The following is a 22836-nucleotide window of genomic DNA, read 5'->3' as shown; positions in this document are numbered from 1 at the left end:
GCTCTATCAGTGCTCTATTGCCTAAGTGTGGTTGTGTCTGGTGTGTTCAAATGTGATATTTTTCTTTCAGGATACACTAGCCGCTTTCATGCATTGCTGATATAGGAAAAGGGCAGGAAGAGGCCCAGAATGAGTGATATTTGGAAAAATCACCAACTCTCTGCCAGGACCCACTAAGCCAAGGACAAGGATGACTGCCACCAGACTGCAACATCCATAGTTGTTCACATGGAGCAGGAGGAACCTCAGACTGGCTCTCCCTTTTTCTCCCTCTCTCTGTAGCTCCTTTCCCATCTGAAGATCTACAATATGTCGTCTGGTGAGGACCACTCATCACCTGGTTCTCTTCTCATATTGTGTCTGCAGAAATAAGGCTGTCATGGCAGTGAATAGAGGAATGTGCCAGGCCAAAGCAGCTCTGCTGTGTCTCCCAATAAACCCATTAGCCTAGGAACAATGTCTCTTTTTTTAACATTCTTTGCAAAGGACTGCCAATTTGTAATATGCACCCCATCATCCCATCTGGAATATATCTATATATATATGAATATATAAGGGTCAATGTTTCATTAATATATATATATATATATATATATATATATATATATATATATATATATATATATATATATCCACCAGCCTGGTCACATTGTAAGAGTTACTCATATCTGCAGGCAACCCCATTATTTAAGAAGCCTTCCTTTAGTATGCTCTGGAAAAATGAGGCAAAAAGTTCACTCACATACACAACAAAGGATCCAGTTGCATCCGCTTCATAAGAGACCTATCTTTACCATTTCCATTCCCATACCTCTCCCTGCCATACCTCCAAACAATTTTCTCAACTCATCACCAGTCCTGCATAACTGAACACATGCACACACCTGGAGAATGTCTGAAAAGATGAGATGCAGCTGGTAGTAGAGAAGGGTTTAGATTGTCCCTGATAAGGGTGAGCAGGTAACTACTAGAGAGCACAATGAATAGCAGATGGTACAGCAAGTCATGCAGAGACCTGTTAGAAACACAGTACCCTGCTCCAGAATTCTGGAATAAAAAATGAAACACAGCTAGTGAAGAATGGAATAAAAGTTGATGTGTAAGATTAAATAAAGGAATTTTCCCAAAATGAAGGAGGGAGGAAACATAAAATGATAAATAAACGCAGGAGGATGAGCTGAGAGCACAATAAATCACCTAGTTTTGTGATAGTAGGAATGAAGACAAATCAGATTATTGCAAAGAATGTTCCTCACTGTGAATACCAATCTCCGACAACCAGATAGAATCTGACTGTAACACAGAATGTGAATGCAATGAAATTGAGACTTCACAGGAGCTATGAGCCTGCATTAATGAAGTGCATAATCATGTCAACCCATTTTCACTGGAAGTGTTAAAGAACACTGTGGAATATGGCAATGCTTTGAACAAGTGTGAGATTGTGGAATACACTGCTCATCTTGGAAATGTCTATCTGTGTTTCACTGCTATGGAAATTTCACAGGGTATCATCTGACAACTTTGCTTTAAATCCACCCAAAGATGTTAGTGAAAACAGAACTTTTTATGCCCATGTGTGTTAGTACATCAAGACTTGCCTTATAAAAGCCAGTCGTATGATTTCTGGGCAAGTTTTTGGATTCTAGCAGGCTAAGGGTCAATGTTTCGTTGACAGGTATTCATGTGCAGCTCCTGACTGATCAGAGAACTGAGGAGAAATAGCAGTAACTCATCACACCTTCACAATATTCAATACACATAGGGACTCACACATCTTCATTGACTGAGTTTGGGTTTTAAAAACACATGCACCAACCAAATCACATTGCAAATAAGGTCATTATTGACACACACACACAGAGAAAACAAACAAACATGTGTGCAGTAAAACTTCCCACAAGCACATTCACTGTAGAAGGACAGATTCATAGTCTTGTTAAACAGACAAATTCACATAATTATGGAACTTCTGTTCTAATATTCATGCTGATTGTGAGGACAGTTTGGCTTCAACACTGTTGCTCAACTCACATGCTGTGCCTCTTAGAAAGGACATACTGACAACTGCCTGTCCACTCCATCCTGCTGGGCTGAGTTCCCAAAGAGAAAGCAAGGATGCAAGACATCCTTGTATGTCAGGTGTGAGGTCACCCAGCATGGAGCTCAAAGGCACCACTGTTCTTCTTGTTATAAAGGGAGTTTCCTAGGTTGCCCCAGCACAGATTTGGGAGCAACTGCAGAACATCCTCCAAGATGCTGGTGGTCCTGCTCACAGTGGCCTTGCTGTCCCTGAGCCCAGCAAGGAGCTCAAATGAAGGTAAAAGCAAATGGGGATTGTAGGAACTTCTGTGGTTTAGAAAGCCACACTACAGAGAGGGAAGGGGAAGGAGGCAAGATTATGACAATGGACTACAGAGTTTTTATGAAAAGTGTAATACCACATATGGCTCTGTTTTATGCCAGGGCTTTAGACTTTTAGGTAAAGTTGGAACATCCCTCTAAATTTTCAAGCAGAAGCATGGAGATGTAAGTTTTGCATTTGAAGAAAGATTGTTCCATGTTGTCAGAGATGCAAGGAAGGTGGGAGACTGACACAGGGAAGCCTGCTGTGGAGACATTATTGTATTCCCAGCAGATAGGCTGCAGGCTTACTGGCTCTACAGCAGATGCAGGACACAGGAAGGAGAAATCCCAACATCAGAGCTATGTCAGAGACAGAGATCCAGAGACTAAACTGGACTCTGTCTATAGAGATGGAGATAAATACCAGGGCCCAATTTCTCATTTATCTCTGACTTACACTCAGTATTTCAATGAGCTGTGTGCATGAGGTGGGAATAAAAGTTCATGGAAGATTTCCATACTCGAAAAATGAAGTGAAGAAGCACTAAGGGTTTAAAGAGGTGGAAAAAAAGAAAATACCCACGTGTGATATTGAAATACCCAGAACTCTTATCATATATTAACCATAATGTTCCACAGATGCTAGTTAAGACCTAAATGGTTTTCATATTTTCATGAAAGGTGAGGCTAGGAGGGGCACCACCAGGCCTTTCTCTCACATCTTCGTCCCTTTCCATCAGCATCAGAGAGCATGGCTGATCTCTCTTAGAGGGGTCCAGGTTGTGGTTGGAAGTCATCTTTCCCAGTAGAACATGGGTGACCCCAGAGATATGTGACTAACTTTTCACTTCATCTGTTCTTATTTCCTAGAGGTCAGCTATGAAGGCCCTTCCACCCTATCAACAGGTAAGGCCAGTTCATCCTCAGTTGACCTTCTCTTCCTGTTCCTCAGGAAAGTTCATTTCTACCACCTCTGCTTACCATCATTTTTATTTTCAGCAACTAACGGAGGTCATTTCCCTCAATAATATGAAAAGCCTTTCCAAAGATTTATTCTGGGAAAATGACCAGAACTACAGCATGATAAGAAGGGGCAGAGTTAGGGTGTTTCCCAGAGAGAAAGAATTTCTGAGAGGTGACAGAAAAATGCAAATGAGCTAATCTGCATCCTCAGATGTCATTCAGTTCTTCCTAAATCCCTTGGATGATAGAGCTCTGGAATGAAATGCACAAAATTGTGTTTCTGTGTACCTTGTGATACTGTTGATCAGTACTTCTAGAGGATCAACACATGCTGCACAGTCTAAACCAACTCCCTGTGGCCCATCACCTTGGGTTTCCTTCACTCTATTGTATGTTATCAAGGTTAGTGTAGGTCACTAAACGACTACATGTCTTGATTCAACATGTGGCTTACATGTCTGACATGAATTCATAGACAACAAGTTATCACTGCATGCAGTGATAGCTGGTAGCATTCAGATATACAATCCCTTAGCTTTGCTTGGCAACTGGAAGGTATCAAAGATTTTCCTTAATGCAAATTCAGAGGCGAAAAACTTTCAAATCTGGGTATGAAACAGTCCACGTGATGAGTATATCAGTTAAGAGATCTCCCCGTGAGGAGGAAATGGAAATGGAGGTTAGAGTTGATAGGCAAGTTCTAGAATAAAGAGTCTGTGTACCAAGGCCAGAGAGGTACCCGCTGAGGTTCTTCCACCAGCCATCACATCTACTCTTGTGCTGTACTCACACAGAGGTTGAGGACCCAAGCCAGAGCTCCGAACAAGTCCCTCATAAACCACCTCCTGGAGGACGCCCACCCAGACCCCCTGCTGATGGTGGAGATGACAATGAAGATGAAGATGAAGGTGATGACTCAGAGCAGGGACCACCAGAAGGAGGCAATCAGCAGCAGCCAGGTCATCCCCCTCGTCCTGGACAGCAGCAGGGACCCCCCCAGCAAGGAGGCCAGCAGCAGCAAGGTTGCCCTCCTCGTCCTGGACAGCAACAGGGACCCCCACAGCAAGGAGGCCAGCAGCAGCAGCAGCAGCAAGGTCGCCCTCCTCGTCCTGGACAGCAACAGGGACCCCCCCAGCAAGGAGGCCAGCAGCAGCAGCAGCAGCAGCAAGGTCGCCCTCCTCGTCCTGGACAGCAGCAGGGACCCCCTCAGCAAGGAGGCCAGCAACAGCAGCAGCAAGGTCGCCCTCCTCGTCCTGGACAGCAGCAGGGACCCCCTCAGCAAGGAGGCCAGCAGCAGCAGCAAGGTCGCCCTCCTCGTCCTGGACAGCAGCAGGGACCCCCCCAATCAGAAGGTAATTGGGAGCTTCTGCCTCATATTATCTTGCAAAATCCTGGGCATCACCTTCACTTTCCCAAGTGGATAGATTATAACGTCCTCCCCAGCGCAATCTACCCCAGGTATAGAAGTCTGGGGCAACTGTGATTTAAGTTCACTCTCTAACAAAGGCCCTAATTGTTGTGCTTCTCAAAATTGAAGGTGCTAACAAATCATCTGGAAACATGTTGAAAATACATGGTCATGGAACCCATTTCTAAATGTGTATAATCAGGCATTCTTGGGCAGTATAGGATGACCATTTAAGTTCTTGAAGGTAACTCTGATCATCTATCATCCTGTACCAAATGTCCTTTCTGTCATTGTTTACTGAGCATGGTTGCTTTTGGGGGGCAGGGCATTGATCTCCCTTTGTTCTGTGTCTCCTTGCTCAGACTCAGATGATTGCCCATTTCCTGTTTCCTTGTGACCATGAAAAATCAGTTCTATCAACCACTGGGTCTCTCAGTCCAGAATCCCTGTTACGTGAATTCACCTCTCTGCTCCAATTGGACCCTCGATTTTTATATTCTTTTTGGCAAATTAATCTACACCTGACTGGAAAGTGCAACTGAATAAAAAGGTGTTCAACTAAATCAGGAATGCACTTATCCTACCTTCTCCAAACCTCTACCATAAATCTGGATCATTAATTTTTTGGTATATCCTCTTGGAAATATTCATACACATGAAAATAGGATGTTTATCTACATTGGATTTTTTGCAGAGACTCTTTTGCTGACAGTCCTAAAATCAGCCATTGTGAAGAGGGCTTTTCTGTGGTCAAAGGGGTGCCACTTCAACATGATATTGGGATGTGTTAAAAATCACACATTCACACAGTGAAAAAATGTAACTTGTTGAGTTTCAATCCTCATACCTCTCCTTCCAGTAGTTATCATTATTTCCTCATATTGTAAGTGTGAAAGTAGATCATGCTCAGTGCAAGTTGTCTAACCAGGGTGGAAGGAGAAGCAGGAGAAGAGGACATGGGCTCTCCCCTGTAGGCCTTTAGTGATGCCAGCCAGATTTTACAAACCTCCTGCATGTCACATCTTCCCTACAAACTCCTCCCCCCCCCTTTTTTTTTTTTGTTTCAGAGAGTGAATAAGAAGACCATGTCCTTCGGAAAATTCTGCCATTGGAACAATACGGTCATAGTCATGTCCTCTATAGAGTAATAAAATAATCAGCATGCATTTTCTGATTGCTGTCTCTCTTTCTGGGGTGGGAGAGTGTGGAATCTGAAGGTCATGGACACAGTGTAAGAATATCCTGCACCTCCCTCATGGTGGCCTCCAGAAAGCTTCCCTCCTTCTTCATCCACAAGTCAAGTGTAATCACTGCCTTGTTTCCAGCATCCCTTACATCACAAGTGCAAGCTTTAAAACTATTTGAGAATATATGTACTAAATGCTTGTAAATTTTCAGGAAAGAAAGGATATAGAATATCAGTGAGGAATTTGCAAAGGCTGACAGGTTCTACACATTTTGAAAATCTTTGACCCCTTTTTCCAAGAATGAGAATGGAGGTTCAGCCACCTTTCCCCTAGAACCCATCATTTCTCTCCTGATTTCATCATTGCCTAATTCCTGTCCCTCTCTAGATTCCCACCTTTCTTTGGAATCTGTGGGAATTTGGTCAATAGACAGTAAGGTGCATTTTTTGAGACATGAAACTTGGTGACCTTCAGACATGACTTCTGGTTTTCCTCAGTCTCTGGATCGTCATCAGGCTTATAGAGTATTGACTGGGCTGATCATAGCACACTATGATGTATCAGGCATTTGAGAATTTCATACAGTTTCTCGGACATACATCAATGATACTGATTTATATTACTCAACAAAGTTAAAACATCGTATCTTTAAAGAAATTATAACACATTGAAACATTCTAGGTATTTTATATGATTATTTATTAGTTTTTTATATAATTTTTATTTATTATTTAATTATCTATTTGGTATTTAATATAGGGTCTTGCTTTGTTCCCGAGGGTGACTTTGAACTCAAGCAACTCCTACTTTATATTCCCAAGTAACTGAGATTGAAAATGTTGGATCCCATGACAATTCATTCCTAATTAATTTTACTCCCCCTATTTTGGTTAAAGTGAAAATAACTTGAGATATTTCGAATCTCGCTAGAATTTTCCAAGATCCTATAAAGTACCAAATGTCTTGAATTACAATATGATTTTTGGAAGTATTCAAACCTGTTCAAAGGTTTAACAACATTTGATTAAGTACAATCATGGCTCAATTTCAATCAAACCCAAGTGTCAAAATATTACAAAAAAACATTGGGTGAGGTAGTTTTAAGATGGAAACTGAGGTGTTGTAATATTGAGAAGACTCACGTTTCTTAAGAAGTCAAGGTCTGAATAAAACGCAACAGGAAGCATATGGAAAGTATCTTGAGGAAACAAAATCTTTGCTTCCTGGACCATTTGCATGAAAGGAAAAGAAAATCCTCTACATTTTAAGATGAATACTCAGAGAAATTTATTATTTCAACAGAGATCAAAACCGCTTCACTTTTTCTTCCAAAATCCATACGCTATTGGAAGTGTAAACCAGTTTAAATCATAATTTACGAAAAAATGCAATCAAATCTTAGCCAGGTTAATTGCACATATAATTTGTTTTTCAAAATTCCCATTCCAGAAATAACTATGATTTTCTAATATCTATTTGTTTTTTTTCCCTGTTGTGGAACAATTAATTCTAATTAACAAAAAGAATTGCTCTGCTTTTCATCACTTCAGAACTTGTCTCTTTGCTTGTTGGAAACATGATTTACCTTTCTCATATATAGAGCTGTTTTCCTTATTTATTTTGAATTCTTCATTTACTTACTTTGATTTTATTAAGTTGCATTTAGTGCTTTTATAACTATTTTTGTGCCACAGAATGGAATTCTTAGCACATTGAGTAGTTTTTCTTTTTCATGTAAAAAAGACAAGAGTAGATATATTTCTGTTTACGATTAGCTATTAAAATTATCTTAGGTAATCTAAATTAGTAATGATTTAGATATTTCCTAAATATGCATTACATAACTGAACTTATCAATACTTAAAAGTTCAAAGTCTGAGAATTGGAAAATATTTTAATAGACATGTTATAAATATAATCCGTGCCAAAACTCCTTAATACACTTTTAACTTTCTTGCACATATTCATCTGTTATTAATAATTATATTTAGAATACTCATGAAAATTTTATCATGATTGACAAAGCTAGCCATCATCTCATGTTAATTCTGGCTGGAGTATTTGCCTGTCATCAGAGTGAAACTATAAAAGTTAAATACCTAGATTTTGCTGTTTTCATTATCATCCTTGAGAAGAAAGTGATGGTTTGTGCACTTTTCCCTGATGGTAAACTTCCAGTCCTAAATTACAAGCATGTTAGTATTTGCTGACAGGAGGGGATGTCTTCCACATGGAGATTTCACAAATTCCTTAAAGGAAAAGAAGGAAGTGTAAAGAGTTTGTTTGTAGTTTGCACTGGTGTCAACTTCTGTGATGACTGAAGTCTTAGGTTATTTTCAAAAAAAATTGCTATTCTGTTTTTGAGCAGATATCAGGCAGGCAAAGAGGATGCTTTTTCCTTTGACATTTCACAAATACCCTAAAACAGCATTCATGTAAAATGTGTATTTTGGGTGAATGCTTATGTCATTCTTTTCATCTCTGTGACAGAAATCCCTGACAAGAAAAAGTTTGAAAGTTGATTTTGGATGACTCTTTAAGAGTTTCAGTTTATGCCTATCCAATTCCATTCTCTTTGCCAAGGCAAGGGAGAAGATCAAGACAGAAGGAAATGGTAGAGGAAAGCTGGGAGAGAGAGAGAGAGAGAACACAAGGAGATAGGAACAAAATATAGAATACCCAATGCATGATCTCAGTGGCCCACCTCCTCTACCCATGACCCACCTGCCTGCAGTTACCACTTGGTAATCTATTTAAATAATTAATTCAGGCGGACCCGCGACCGAACAGCAGAACAGGCACAGCAATCCGCAGAGCGGCAGAGCTACCTCCCGAGCCTTCAAGGTAGGCAGACCTGCGACCCACTGGCAGGTCAGGCCCAGCAACCTGCGGAGGGGCACAGCTGCCCCACACGCCTGCTAGGTAGGCGGAACTGTGACCACTGACAGAACAGGCCCAGCGGCCGGCCAGACACATCGCCCCGCCTTGGTTGGGGGAGGGGCAGAGCCGCTGGGCGCCTGCAAGGTAGGCAGACCTGCGACTCACCAGCAGATCAGGCCCTCCGACCCGTGGAGCAGCAGAACCACCCCCCTCGCCTGCAAGTTAGGTGCACCTGACACCCACCGGCAGGTCAGGCCCAACAACCCGAGGAGGGGCACAGCTGCTCCATGCTCGTGCAAGGTAGGCGGAACCGTGACCACCGACAAAACAGGCCCAGTGGCCCGCCAGACACATCGCCCTGGTTGGGGGAGGGGCAGAGCCGCCAGGCGCCTGCAAGGTAGGCGGACCCGCGACCCACCAGCAGAACAGGGACAGCAATCCTCAGAGCGGCAGAGCCACCCCCCGAGCCTCCAAGGTAGACCCACCAGCAGGTCAGGCCCAGCAAACTGCGGAGGGGCACAGCTGCCCCACGCGCCTGCTAGGTAGGCAGAACTGTGACCACCAACAGACCAGGCCCAGTGGCCGGCCAGACACATCGCCCAGCCCCGGTTGGGGGAGGGGCAGAGCTGCCTGGTGCCTGCAAGGTAGGCAGACCTGCGACTCACCAGCAGATCAGGCCCAGCGACCCGTGGAGCGTTAGAGCCACCCCCGCGCCTGCAAGGTAGGCACACCTGCCACCCACCAGCAGGTCAGGCCCAGCAACTCTCGGAGGGACACAGCTGCTCCACGCGTGTGCAAGGTAGGCGGAACCGTGACCACCGACAAAACAGGCCCAGTGGCCCGCCAGACACATCGCCCTGGTTGGGGGAGGGGCAGAGCTGCCGGGCGCCTGCAAGGTAGGTGGACCCATGACCGATCAGCAGAACAGGCACAGCAATCCGCAGAGCGGCAGAGCCACCCCCCCAAGTCTGCAAGGTAGGCAGACCTGTGACCCACCGGCAGTTCAGGCCCAGCAACCTTCGGAGGGGCACAGCTGCCCCACGTGCCTGCAAGGTAGGCGGAACCGTGACCACTGACAAAACAGGCCCAGTGGCCCGCCAGACACATCGCCCCGGTTGGGGGAGGGTCAGAGCCGCCACCAGAGCCTGCTAGGTAGACAGACCTGCAACCAACAGACAGAACAGGCCTAGCGGCCAGCGGAGGTGCAGAGCCGCTGCTCACGCCTGCAAGGTAGGTGGACCTGTGACCACCGAAAGAACAGGCCCACCGAAAGTACAGGCCCAGCGGCCTGCTGGCGTGGTAGGCACATTGCCCCAATTGGAGGAGGGGCAGAACCACCGCCAAAGCCTGTGAGGGAGGCTTTGCAACTATACAAGAGCAATATAAATATATAGGGGAAAAAATCAATAACACAACAGTTTCACCAAGCAGAAAGAAATGTGATCAGTATGAAAAGACAAGGAAAGAAAGGACCACAAGCAATGCAGGTCAACTCAACTTTAGAAGAGGTAATATCTGCAGCATATGGAATGTCAGATAAAGAATTCAGGATATACATGCTTCAGATGATTAGGAGTCTCAAGGAAGACATTAGACAGCTAAATCAGACAATGAAAGACCACTTCGACCACTTCGACAATGAATTACATAAACAAATCCAAGAAGCAAAAGATCAAATATACAGGGAGATAGAGGTTATAAAAAACAAACAAACAGAAATCCTGGAAATGCAGGAAGCAATAAACCAACTTAAAAACTCAATTGAGTATACTACCAGCAGAGTAGAACACTTAGAAGATAGAACATCAGACAATGAAGACAAAGTATTTCCACTGGAGAAGAACATAGACAGCTCAGCAAAGCTGTTAAGAAACCATGAGCAGAACATTCAAGAAATATGGGATAACATAAAGAGACCAAACTTAAGAGTCATTGGGATACAGGAAGGTATAGAGGTCCAAACCAAAGGAATGAGCAATCTATTCAATGAAATAATACGAGAAAACTTCCCAGACTTGAAGAATGAGACAGAATCCCAAATCCTAGAAGCCTACAGGACGCCGAATGTGCAAAATCATAAGAGATCCACACCTAGACACATTATAATGAAGATGCCCAACATACAGAATAAGGAGAGAATTTTAAAAGCTACAAGAGAAAGGAAGCAGATTACATTTAGGGGTAAACCAATCAGGATAACAGCTGATCTTTCAACACAGACTCTGAAAGCTAGAAGATCCTGGAATAACATATTTCAAACACTGAAAGAAAATGGGTTCCAACCAAGAATTGTGTATCCAGCATAATTAAGCTTCAGGATGGAAGATGAAATTAAAACCTTCCATGATAAACAAAAGTTAAAAGAATTTGCAGCTAGAAAACCATCTCTTCAAAACATCCTTGGCAAAATATTACAGGAAGAGGAAATGGAAAATATCAATGAAAACCAACAGCGGGAGGTAGTACAGTAAAGGGGGGGGGAATAATCAAAGAGGAAAACAAACCATGTTTAGTAACATAAATAAACAAATATGGCTGGAAGAACAACCCATATCTTAATAATAACCCTAAATGTTAATGGCTTAAACTCGCCAATTAAGAGACACAGGCTAGTAGATTGGATCACAAAACAAGACCCAACAATATGCTGCCTTCAGGAGACACATTTGATAGGAAAAGACATACATAGACTGAAGGTGAAAGGTTGGGAAAAATCATATCACTCATATGGACTTCGGAAACAAGCAGGAGTGTCCATACTCATATCAAATAAAATAGATTTCAAGCCAAAGTTAATCAAAAGGGATAAAGAGGGACACTACATACTGCTCAAGGGAACCATACACCAACAAGACATAACAATCATAAATATATATGCCCCAAACAATGGTGCAGCTATGTTCATCAAACAAACTCTTCTCAAGTTCAAGAGTCTAATAGACCACCATACAATAATCATGGGAGACTTCAACACACCTCTCTCACCACTGGACAGATCTTCCAAACAAAAGTTGAATAAGGAAACTATAGAACTCAATAACATAATTAATAACCTAGACTTAATTAACATATATAGAATATACCACCCAACATCAAGCAGTTACACTTTTTTCTCAGCAGCACATGGATCCTTCTCAAAATAGATAATATATTATGTCACAGGGCAACTCTTAGACAATATAAAGGAGTAGAGATAATACCATGCATCTTATCTGATCATAATGGAATGAAATTGAAAATCAATAATAAAAGAAGTAAGGAAAAATCATGCATCACTTGGAGAATGAACAATACGTTACTGAATGATCAATGGGTTATAGAAGACATCAAGGAGGAAATTAAAAAACTCTTAGAGATAAATGAAAACACAGACACAACATATCAGAATCTATGAGACACATTGAAAGCAGTTCTAAGAGGAAAATTTATTGCTTGGAGTTCATTCCTTAAAAAAAGAAAAAACCAACAAATAAATGATCTAATACTTCAACTCAAAATCCTAGAAAAAGAAGAGCAAAACAACAGCAAAAGAAGTAGAAGACAAGAAATAATTAAAATCAGAGCTGAAATTAATGAAATCGAAACAAAAGAAACAATTGAAAAAATTGACAAAACTAAAAGTTGGTTCTTTGAAAAAATAAATGAAATTGACAGACCCTTAGCCACGCTAATGAAGAGAAGAAGAGAGCGAACTCAAATTACTAGCATATGGGATGAAAAAGGCAATATCACAACAGACACTTCAGAAATACAGAAGATTATCAGAAATTATTTTGAATCCTTTTACTCCAATAAAATAGAAGATAGTGAAGGCATCGATAAATTTCTTAAGTCATATGATCTGCCTAGATTGAGTCAGGAGGATATTGACAACCTAAACAGACCAATATCAATTGAGGAAATAGAAGAAACCATCAAAAGACTACCAACTAAGAAAAGCCCAGGACCGGATGGGTATACAGCAGAGTTTTACAAAACCTTTAAAGAGGAACTAATACCAATACTTTTCAAGCTATTTCAGGAAATATAAAAAGAGGGAGAACTTCCAAATTCATTCTATGAGGCCAACATCACCCTGATTCCTAAACCAGACAAAGACAATTCAAAGAAAGAAAACTACAGACCAATATCTCTAATGAACCTAGATGTAAAAATCCTTAATAAACTTCTGGCGAACCGAATACAAAAACATATCAAAAAAAATGTGCACCATGATCAGGTAGGATTTATCCCTGGGATGCAAGGTTGGTTCAATATACGGAAATCAATAAATGTTATTCACCACATCAATAGGCTTAAAAATAAGAACCATATGATCATCTCGATAGATGCGGAAAAAGCATTCGACAAAGTACAGCATCCCTTTATGTCCAAAACTCTAGAAAAACTAGGGATAACCGGAACATACCTCAATATTGTAAAAGCAATCTATGCTAAGCCTCAGGCTAGCATCATTCTGAATGGAGAAAAACTGAAGGCATTCCCTCTAAAATCTGGAACAAGACAGGGATGCCCTCTCTCACCACTTCTGTTCAACATAGTTCTCGAATCACTGGCCAGAGCAATTAGACAGATGAAAGAAATTAAAGGCATAAAAATAGGAAAAGAAGAACTCAAATTATCACTATTTGCAGATGACATGATTCTATACCTAGCAGACCCAAAAGGGTCTACAAAGAAACTATTAGAGCTAATAAATGAATTCAGCAAAGTGGCAGGATATAAAATCAACACACATAAATCAAAGGCATTCCTGTATATCAGCGACAAATCCTCTGAAATGGAAATGAGGACAACCACCCCATTCACAATATCCTCAAAAAAAATAAAATACTTGGGAATCAACTTAACAAAAGAGGTGAAAGACTTATACAATGAAAACTACAGAACCCTAAAGAGAGAAATAGAAGAAGATCTTAGAAGATGGAAAAATATACCCTGTTCATGGATAGGTAGAACTAATATCATCAAAATGGCGATATTACCCAAAGTTCTCTATAGGTTTAATGCAATGCCAATCAAAATCCCAATGGCATTTCTTGTAGAAATAGAGAAAGCAATCATGAAATTCATATGGAAAAATAAAAGACCCAGAATAGCAAAAACAATGCTAAGCAGGAAGAGTGAATCAGGCGGTATAGCTATACCAGACTTCAAACTATACTACAGAGCAATAGTAACAAAAACAGCATGGTACTGGTACCAAAATAGGCGGGTGGACCAATGGTACAGAATAGAGGACACAGAAACCAATCCACAAAATTACAACTATCTTATATTTGATAAAGGGGCTAAAAGCATGCAATGGAGGAAGGATAGCATCTTCAACAAATGGTGTTGGGAAAACTGGAAATCCATATGCAACAAAATGAAACTGAATCCCTTTCTCTCGCCATGCACAAAAGTTAACTCAAAGTGGATCAAGGAACTTGATATCAAATCAGAGACATGGCGTCTGATAGAAGAAAAAGTTGGCTATGATCTACATACTGTGGGGTCGGGCTCCAAATTCCTCCATAGGACACCCATAGCACAAGTGTTAATAACTAGAATCAACAAATGGGACTTACTCAAACTAAAAAGTTTTTCCTCAGCAAAAGAAACAATAAGAGAGGTAAATAGGGAGCCTACGACCTGGGAACAAAACTTCACTCCTCACACTTCAGACAGAGCCCTAATATCCAGAATATACAAAGAACTAAAAAAATTAGACAATGAGATAACAAATAACCCAATCAACAAATGGGCCAAGGATCTGAACAGACATTTCTCAGAGGAGGACATACAATCAATCAACAAGTACATGAAAAAATGCTCACCATCTCTAGCAGTCAGAGAAATGCAAATCAAAACCACCCTAAGATACCATCTCACTCCAGTAAGATTGGCAGCCATTAGGAAGTCAAACAACAACAAGTGCTGGCGAGGATGTGGGGAAAAGGGTACTCTTGTACATTGCTGGTGGGACTGCAAATTGGTGCGGCCAATTTGGAAAGCAGTATGGAGACTTCTTGGAAAGCTGGGAATGGAACCACCATTTGATCCAGCTATTCCCCTACTTGGTCTATTCCCTAAAGACCTAAAAAGAGCACATTATAGGGACACTGCTACATCCATGTTCATAGCAGCACAATTCACAGTAGCAAGACTGTGGAACCAACCTAGATGCCCTTCAATAGACGAATGGATAAAAAAAATGTGGCATTTATACACAATGGAGTATTACTCTGCATTAAAAAAATGACAAAATCATAGAATTTAGAGCAGATTATGCTAAGTGAATGTAGCCAATCCCTTTAAAACAAATGCCAAATGTCTTCTTTGATATAAGGAGAGTAACTAAGAACAGAGTAGGGATGAAGAGCATGAGAAGAAGATGAACATTAAACAGGGATGAGAGGTGGGAGGGAAAGGGAGAGAGAAGGGAAATTTCATGTAAATGGAAGGGGACCCTCAGGGGTATAAAAAATTACATACAAGAGGAAGTGAGGGGAAAGAGGAAAAAATATAAGGGGGAGAAATGAATTACAGCAGAGGGGGTAGAGAGAGAAGAGGGGAGGGGAGGGGGGATAGTAGAGGATAGGAAAGGCAGCAGAATACAACAGACACCAGAATGGCAATATGTAAATCAATGGTTGTGCAACTGATGTGATTCTGCAATCTGTATACGAGGTAAAAATGGGAGTTCATATCCCACTTGAATCCAAGTATGAAATATGATATATCAAGAACTATGTAATGCTTTGAACAAGCAACAATAAAAATTAATTTAAAAAATAAATAAATAAATAAATAAATAAATAATTCATAAGATTATCCATTCAAATTATTGATTCATTAGATTAATCCACTGGTTATGGTTATTTTTTGGCTTTAGAATTGAATCATTTCACTTTTCACTTGAACACGGGGTCCCTTGGGCAACACCTTATATCCCAACCATAACATTCTAACCCTGGTCCAAGAAAGCTCATCTTCATCTCACAATGTAAAATGCGATTAGTCCATTTCCAGGGTCCCCATAGCCTTAACAATTTTAGCACTTCCCCAAAACCCAAGTCCCAATTCTGCTCTGAGACTAAAGGGAAACTCTTGACTTTGAGTCCTAACCCCCAAATTGAAAGCAAGTTATGTAGCCAATTTATAAAGACACAGAGGAAACCTTTCATTACAAAAGGGAAGAATAGGGCAACACACTGAAGGGTTGGGACAAAAACAAGATTAAACCCCAGCAGGTAAACATTAGGTCCAGGGATCCCACATTCAGCTTTTGGGCCCTATGGTATGAGGTGTGATCTCAAAGGGGCCTGGGCAACCCAGCACCTATGGCCTTGCCAGTTTCAGTCCACATGGACCCTCTCTTAAGCTGGCTCTGTTCATAGACAATGTCTTTCCTCAGCAGACATGACATATCATAGCACTGGTGTATCTTAATTCTGGCATTTCCCATTCCACCCATAATTTCATCTTTATAGCTTCATACATCACCCTCTCAGGGGTGGCATGCAGGACTTCTAAACCTGTCACTCTTTGCTTGATCTCTCAGGCCTTCCTTGGAAATCTTGACGGAAGTTTTAATTTCCCATTAACTCCAGCATACTGTATTCCTGAAAAATAAGCTCCACCTGGAAAATACCAGTCTGGTGCCTGCTGAAGCAAAACTGAAGCCCCTTGGACCTGGCCTGTAGTAGCTTCTTAGTGCCTGGATGATGGAGCATGGTGAAACAAATCCTCGGGAAACAACTTCCTGGGCACCCCTGTGAGAACAGGGTCTTCCCATGTTCTCTGGGGTATTACTTTACACCCCAGAACCTGCAATGGATGTGGTCATACTGATTCCTTAGATACCTTCAAGGCATCTTTCTTATCATCTCATACAAACACTCAATTTCTCATTAGTGGTGGTAATCTCCTCAGCAAGCACACATTACCAGTATTTCTTCTTTTGCTAAACTGCAAGTGTTTTAAATCTTTCTTCTTATTTTTGCTCTGGATTCTCAGTGTAAACATGGCTGAGGGCTTTCAGTAACATCTATGCTAGTACATGAATGCTATGCTGTCTTGATATTTTCTCTTGCAGATTCATTAGTGCATATCATTTAAATTTACCTTGCAGAATGTCTCATGTCAACTTTTTTACTCAGGTGTAAGCTGTCCTTCCTCTGTTTCAATTTCCAACAGAGTGCCTATTCCCCTTTAAAGCTCATGAACACATTCCTTACTCTTCTCATTTCTATCTGCTTTCTGATTATTGAAACTCTCATCAGAATCACTCATGAAGCTGTGCTTACAACATTTTAATCCTTCTTTAGCCTGCATGTCCAAACTTTTCAAAACTCTCACAAGAACTAATTTTAAAAACTCTATACAACATGGTCTGGTTAGTCACAGCAATGATCCCACTTCTTGCTTCCAACTGCTATGTTAGCAGTTGGAAAAACAAATTTTTTTGACTCTTGGTCACAAGTTTTGTTGATATTAATTATTTATTATTAATATTAATTGGTGTGGATTTGAGTCAAGTCTAACTGATTGACCTAATTGTACCTTGAATTTATATCTTCCTCTATCTATGGAAGTTTTCTGCCATGATCTCTTTTGACATATGTTTCACAACTTGGGTATTTCAAGTCCCTCTTAAACCCCAATAGTTAGAATATTTACTATGAATTCTGTTCCAGTTTCCACCACATTTCTTCCTTCTACTTTAATATTTTTCCATCTTTCTCCACTAACTTTGCAATTTCAAATCCACAATACAAAATAATTAATTTTTCTTTTTGTGTAACCATTTCTGGTATTGATTCTTCTTATAATGTTTTTAATTCCATAAACATGTATTTTTCACTTTGAGAATTTCAGTTAGATCTTTTAATTGTTTCCATCTCTCTATTAAGATTTTCTGCTATAATATTGAATTATTTCTCTGGGTTCTCTTGAAGCTTCTTCATTTTCCATAAATCAGATATGTTAGTTTCTTCATGTACACCTTTGCTCATCTGGGATATTTTCTGGTCAGAGTCTGTCAATTTACTTTAACCTATAAATAAGGCCCTGATTCCCTGAAAGCTTTGTAAGCTTTTTGGTATGAAAGATACTATGCCTATTCAAGGATGGGTACTTATACCAGTCTTCACAATGTGAAAGCCATTGTGATTATCTTGCCATAAATCCAAGAAGGCTTCTTCTTTTCTCTGAGTCTCTATTCACTTCTGCTCTTTTAGCACTCAAGGATGACCAAAGTAGAGGTGTACTGTGGGTTGGTTTTGGTGTGTTGTCACTATTTCAGCAGCAGAGGGCAATTTAAGTCCAAGTTAGCTCCCAATTCCTACCTGGTATGTCCCAAACAAACAGGTTGAGCACCTCAGAATGGTACTTTGTCCCTTCAACCTTCTCTCTGGAGCTGGAGAATGCAAAGAGTTTTCATCATCAGTCACCTGCCTGTGATCAGTCACTGCTTATTTCTGTTCTACTCTGTAAAGAATCATCTAGGGGTGGGTGACAGGTCACAGGACTCTGCCAGAACTATGGCCATGCACACCTTAATGCTGTTACATTCAGAACTTAAGGCTCTCTGAGACTAGTGAAACACTGGGAAGGACAAAACACCCCTTTCTTGATCACCAATAAGTCTGTGAATTCCTGAGCCAAAACTACTGCAACCAGTCATAGGTCACCTGGGATACAATGGAACTCTGTTAGAATGGGCTTATTTGTCTCTCCCTTGTACAGGTTTATTTGAGAGGCTCAACCATGTGCACTAGTCTGGCTGTGTGTGCTTTTAGACTCTGCCCACTATTAGATTGAACCAGACTGGTCCTGAGTTCCAAGTATTATGCCCAGCAGTTTTTATTACCCTCTGGAATCAAAGTCTTACTTCACACAATGACAATAAAATTGTCAGTAGTGTTAGTGCAGGCAGTACCTTGGCTTCCATGTCATGATTAATTCACAACTGAGTGTGAAAACTGCAGGTGTATGTAGTATCCAGGCTTTGAGTATGAGCCAGCCCCACTCCAAGTTGGGGAATAATGGACGCCTGAACTCAACACAGTTCACCTGGTAAGAGTGTTCTTTTCCTAATGGCAGACAGATCTCAAGACTGTCTTACACAGGATCTGCTATAAGAAAAGCAGTTTTGATGTCTGCCCAGTGGTGAGTTTCTCCATGATGGACACTCAACTTCAAGACAGAAGCCTGCCCTATATTTCTTGCCCTGTTTTCCAGTAGTGGACCCTTACATCCCCTCTTCTTCCAAGGTGAGTAAGGAATGCTGGCAGCAGCCCCTTGGCCACTTGTTCAATGCAGGTATAGCAAGTCAGGCTTTAAGAATGGGCTTTAGAGAGGGATTGTGAGCATCTGCCTGGAAGTGGGATTCATCAAACTATGCCTAATACTGGGTTTGAAGTTTAAATCCTGGCCTGAATTCCCTCTTTGCCCCACAAGAGTAGGTATCTCCCAACTTGCCTGCCTGGAGTTCAAGAAGGAGTTACATGACCATCTCTTCTCCTCCAGAGTTTTTCAATACTTTTTTTCCTTTAGTATATGAAATCTAGACACTATGATTTCTCATCTGGCATTCTTCATTCTAAGGAAGGTAGTTTGGTGCGCAAGTACCTACTCAATTTGGCATCCCTGATCAGATGCTCTTTAGATTATCTTACTTAGCTGCATCCTGGCTTTATCTCCTCTAATTTGCAAGAATGTGAGCACTTCACATTTCCTCATTCAGCAGAACCACATTATAACTTGTTTAGCCAACATACTAATGAATCAAAATAAAAGGCATCCCCATACCCCTAGACAAAGACACTGTCCCCATCAGTCTACTGAAACAGATTCCATCCAGGTAAAGAAAGATTTCGACCTGGCTGCAATCAATGGAATTTGTCAATTGTCTTATTTTGCTGGGTGTACAGAGGATTGAATTCAGGGGCACTCAAAACCTGAGCCACATACCAATACCCTTTTATTATTATTATTATATTTAGAGGTAGGGTCTCACTGAGTTGTTTAACTACTCTCTGTTCCTGAGGCTGGCTTGAACTCATGATCCACCTGTCTCATCCTCCCAAGAGATACTGAGATTGCAAGTGTGTGCCACTGGAGCAGGCTCTATATTCTTTTGAACTTGCTTCTCAGCAATAATAGACAGAACTTATAATCCTGTCTTACTTAGAACACTCTCTTCCTGTATTTCCATGGTACTGTTTGCATCTGAATAACATTTTTGTTGCCCAGTTGCTCCATTCTGTATTATCAAATAAACCTCATTTTTCAAATAAATATTAAATGACTTTCTTTTTCTGGAATGACACTGGGAATTTACCATTGATTGTGAATACAGAATCATTTTCCTCTTCAGGAAAGAGAAGATGTCAATGAGATAAGTGCATTTGCAGAAGAAGCTTCAGAGATAAATGACATTTCTTTTTCTTCTTCTATGTTCAGTCTCACTCTTTCCTCTTTGTCCATGCATGCACACCATGAAAAGCTGTCTTACACCGTGATCAAGTGGGGACTCATGCCAAAAATGCAACGTTGGTTCAACATACAGAAAAAAATAAATGTATATCATTACATCAATAGACTTAAAGATAAGAACCATGTCATCATCTCAATAGATACAGAAAAAGCTTTCAGCAAAAGACAGCACCATTTCATGTTCAAAACACTAGAAAAACTAGAAATAACAGGAACATGACTCAATATTGTAAAAGGTTTGCATGCTAAATTCAAGGGCAATATCATTGCAAATGGAGAAAAGTTGAAAGCATTCCATCTAAAAACTGCAACAAGACAGGGATGCCCTCTTTCACCATTTCTGTTTAACATAGTTGCTGAAACACTGGAAAGAGCAATTAGACAGATGAAAGAAATTAAAGGAATACGCATAGGTAAAGAAAAACACAAATTAGCACTATTTGCTGAAAATATGATTCTGTACCTAGAAGACCCTAAAAGTTCCAACAGAAAATTTCTAGAACTAGTAAATGAATTCAGCAAAATAGCAGGATACAAAATCAACACCCATAAATCAAAAGCATTTCTGTATATTAGAGACAAAGCCTCTAAAAAGGAAATGAGGAAAACTAACCACTCATAAAAACCTCAAAAAAAAGATACTTGTGAATCAACTTAATGAAAGAGGTGAAAGATATATACAATGAAAACTACAGAACCATAAAGAAAGAAATCAAAGAAGACCTTAGAAGATGAAGAGATCTGCCTTTCTCTGGGTTAAGCAGAATTAATATTAACAAAATGACCATCCTACCAAGGATGGTATATATAGATTTAATGCCATTCTGATCAAAACCCTAATGGAATCCTTCTTAGAAATAGAAAAGGAAATCATGAAATTCATCTGGAAAAATAAGGGATCCAGAATAGCTTAATCAATCATTAGCAGGAAGAGTGAAGCAGGTGGTATTGGTATACCAGACCTTAAACTATACTACAGAGCAAGAGTAACAAAAACAGCATGGTATTGACACCCAAACAGACTGGTAGAGCAATAGTGTGGAATAGACGACATAGAGACTAACCCACAAAATTACAATTATCTTATGTCAGACAAAGGTGCCAACAACATGCACTAGAGAAAAGATAGCATTTTCAACAAATGGTGCTAAGAAAACTGGAAATCCGTATGCAACAAAATGAAATTAACTCCTTGTCTGTCACCATGCACAAATCTTATCTCAAAATAAATCAAGGAACCAGAGACTCTGCACCTAATAGAAGAAAAAGTAGGTCCTAATCTTCTTCATGTGGGATTAGACCCCAACTTCCTTAATAAGACTTCTATAGCACAACAAGTAAAACCAAGAATCAATAAATGGGATGGAATCAAATGAAAAAACTGAAATCTTAATTAAGGTAATATCTTACCTTAATTAGAACAGAAAGTAAGTTATTTGGGGGATATTCCAAGACTCTCTAGAATCTCCTCATACAAAAAGACAAAAAGAGTTCATTTACTTTTGATTTTAGAAAGTAGTCAAATGCAAAAAAAATAGTTTTAAATACTTCAATAAATAAAAACACACCTTACTGTAAAACCACACTAAAGTGAGAAAGGTTTCTAAGGCAAATGCATAACTTATGTAGCGGCATGATGAAAACAGGCATTTAATGTTGAGAAGGTTCACTTTTTTAAAATTAATAAGACTGCAGAAAAGAACATGAATATAAAGCATTATTTTCTCATCAATGTATCAGTGTATTATAATTATTTATGATAGTGGGATTTTTAGTTAGCTAATACATGCATCAATGTAATTATATAATATGATCAATATTGTTTCCCTGTACTCCCCTTTCTCTTGTGGATATATCCATCATGTTAGATGGGGTAGAGTTATAAATATATTCAGACATAGTGACCATATTCCTTTTTGGTATACACTTAGTGTTGACATAAACAGGGACACTTGGATAGGATGAAAGTCCTAGCAAAACAGAACACAGTGCAGATGAATCACACTATCATAATACAGAGTAAAACTCAAATAATGACAGACCTTCAGTTCTAATATCTGTACTGAATGTGCAACCAATTTTCAACACTGTTGCCCAAATCACATGTTGTATGTTTCAGAAAGGAGACACTAACAACTTGCTGCCTACCCCATCCTCCTGGTGTGCCCCAAAGAGAAAGCAATGAGGTCACCCAGCATGGAGTTCAAGGGCTCCACTGTTCTACTCCTCCTTATAAAGGGAGCTGCCCTGCTTCCCCCAGCACAGACTTGGGAACAACTTCAGAGTCTCCTCCAAGATGCTGGTGGTCTTGCGCACAGTGGCCTTTCTGCCCTAAGCCCAGCCCAGAGCTCAAGTGGAGGTATAAGAAAGGAGGAGGATTGTGACCACTGGGCTTAGGAAATCTGAATGCAGAGAGGGAGGGTGAGGGAGGAAAGATTATAAGAAGGACAGGTCTGTAGAATGTTTAAGAAAAGTGTAAGTCTAGTTATGTCCCCAATTCCTGGTAGGATTTCAGATTTCAGATACAATTGGAAGTGCTCGCCCCTTCAAAGGAAAAATTCACATTTG

General features: G+C 40.4%; 1 protein-coding gene across 1 annotated transcript in view; it reads left to right on the top strand.

Annotated features, from left to right (window-relative positions):
* LOC143398378 (uncharacterized) overlaps nt 1-22836 on the top strand; it is a 63094-nt gene that overhangs the window by 22023 nt on the left and 18235 nt on the right. The window contains exons 2-3 of the mRNA XM_076855336.1: nt 3217-3252; nt 4104-4661. Coding sequence (XP_076711451.1) covers nt 3217-3252; nt 4104-4661 — 594 coding nt within the window. The remainder of the gene's footprint in view (nt 1-3216; nt 3253-4103; nt 4662-22836) is intronic.

The sequence above is a fragment of the Callospermophilus lateralis genome, chromosome 4 (assembly GCF_048772815.1).
Source record: "Callospermophilus lateralis isolate mCalLat2 chromosome 4, mCalLat2.hap1, whole genome shotgun sequence".
NCBI classification, from domain to species: domain Eukaryota; kingdom Metazoa; phylum Chordata; class Mammalia; order Rodentia; family Sciuridae; genus Callospermophilus; species Callospermophilus lateralis.
Note: the sequence above shows the minus strand (reverse complement) of the source record. Positions and strands in the feature narration are given on the sequence as shown.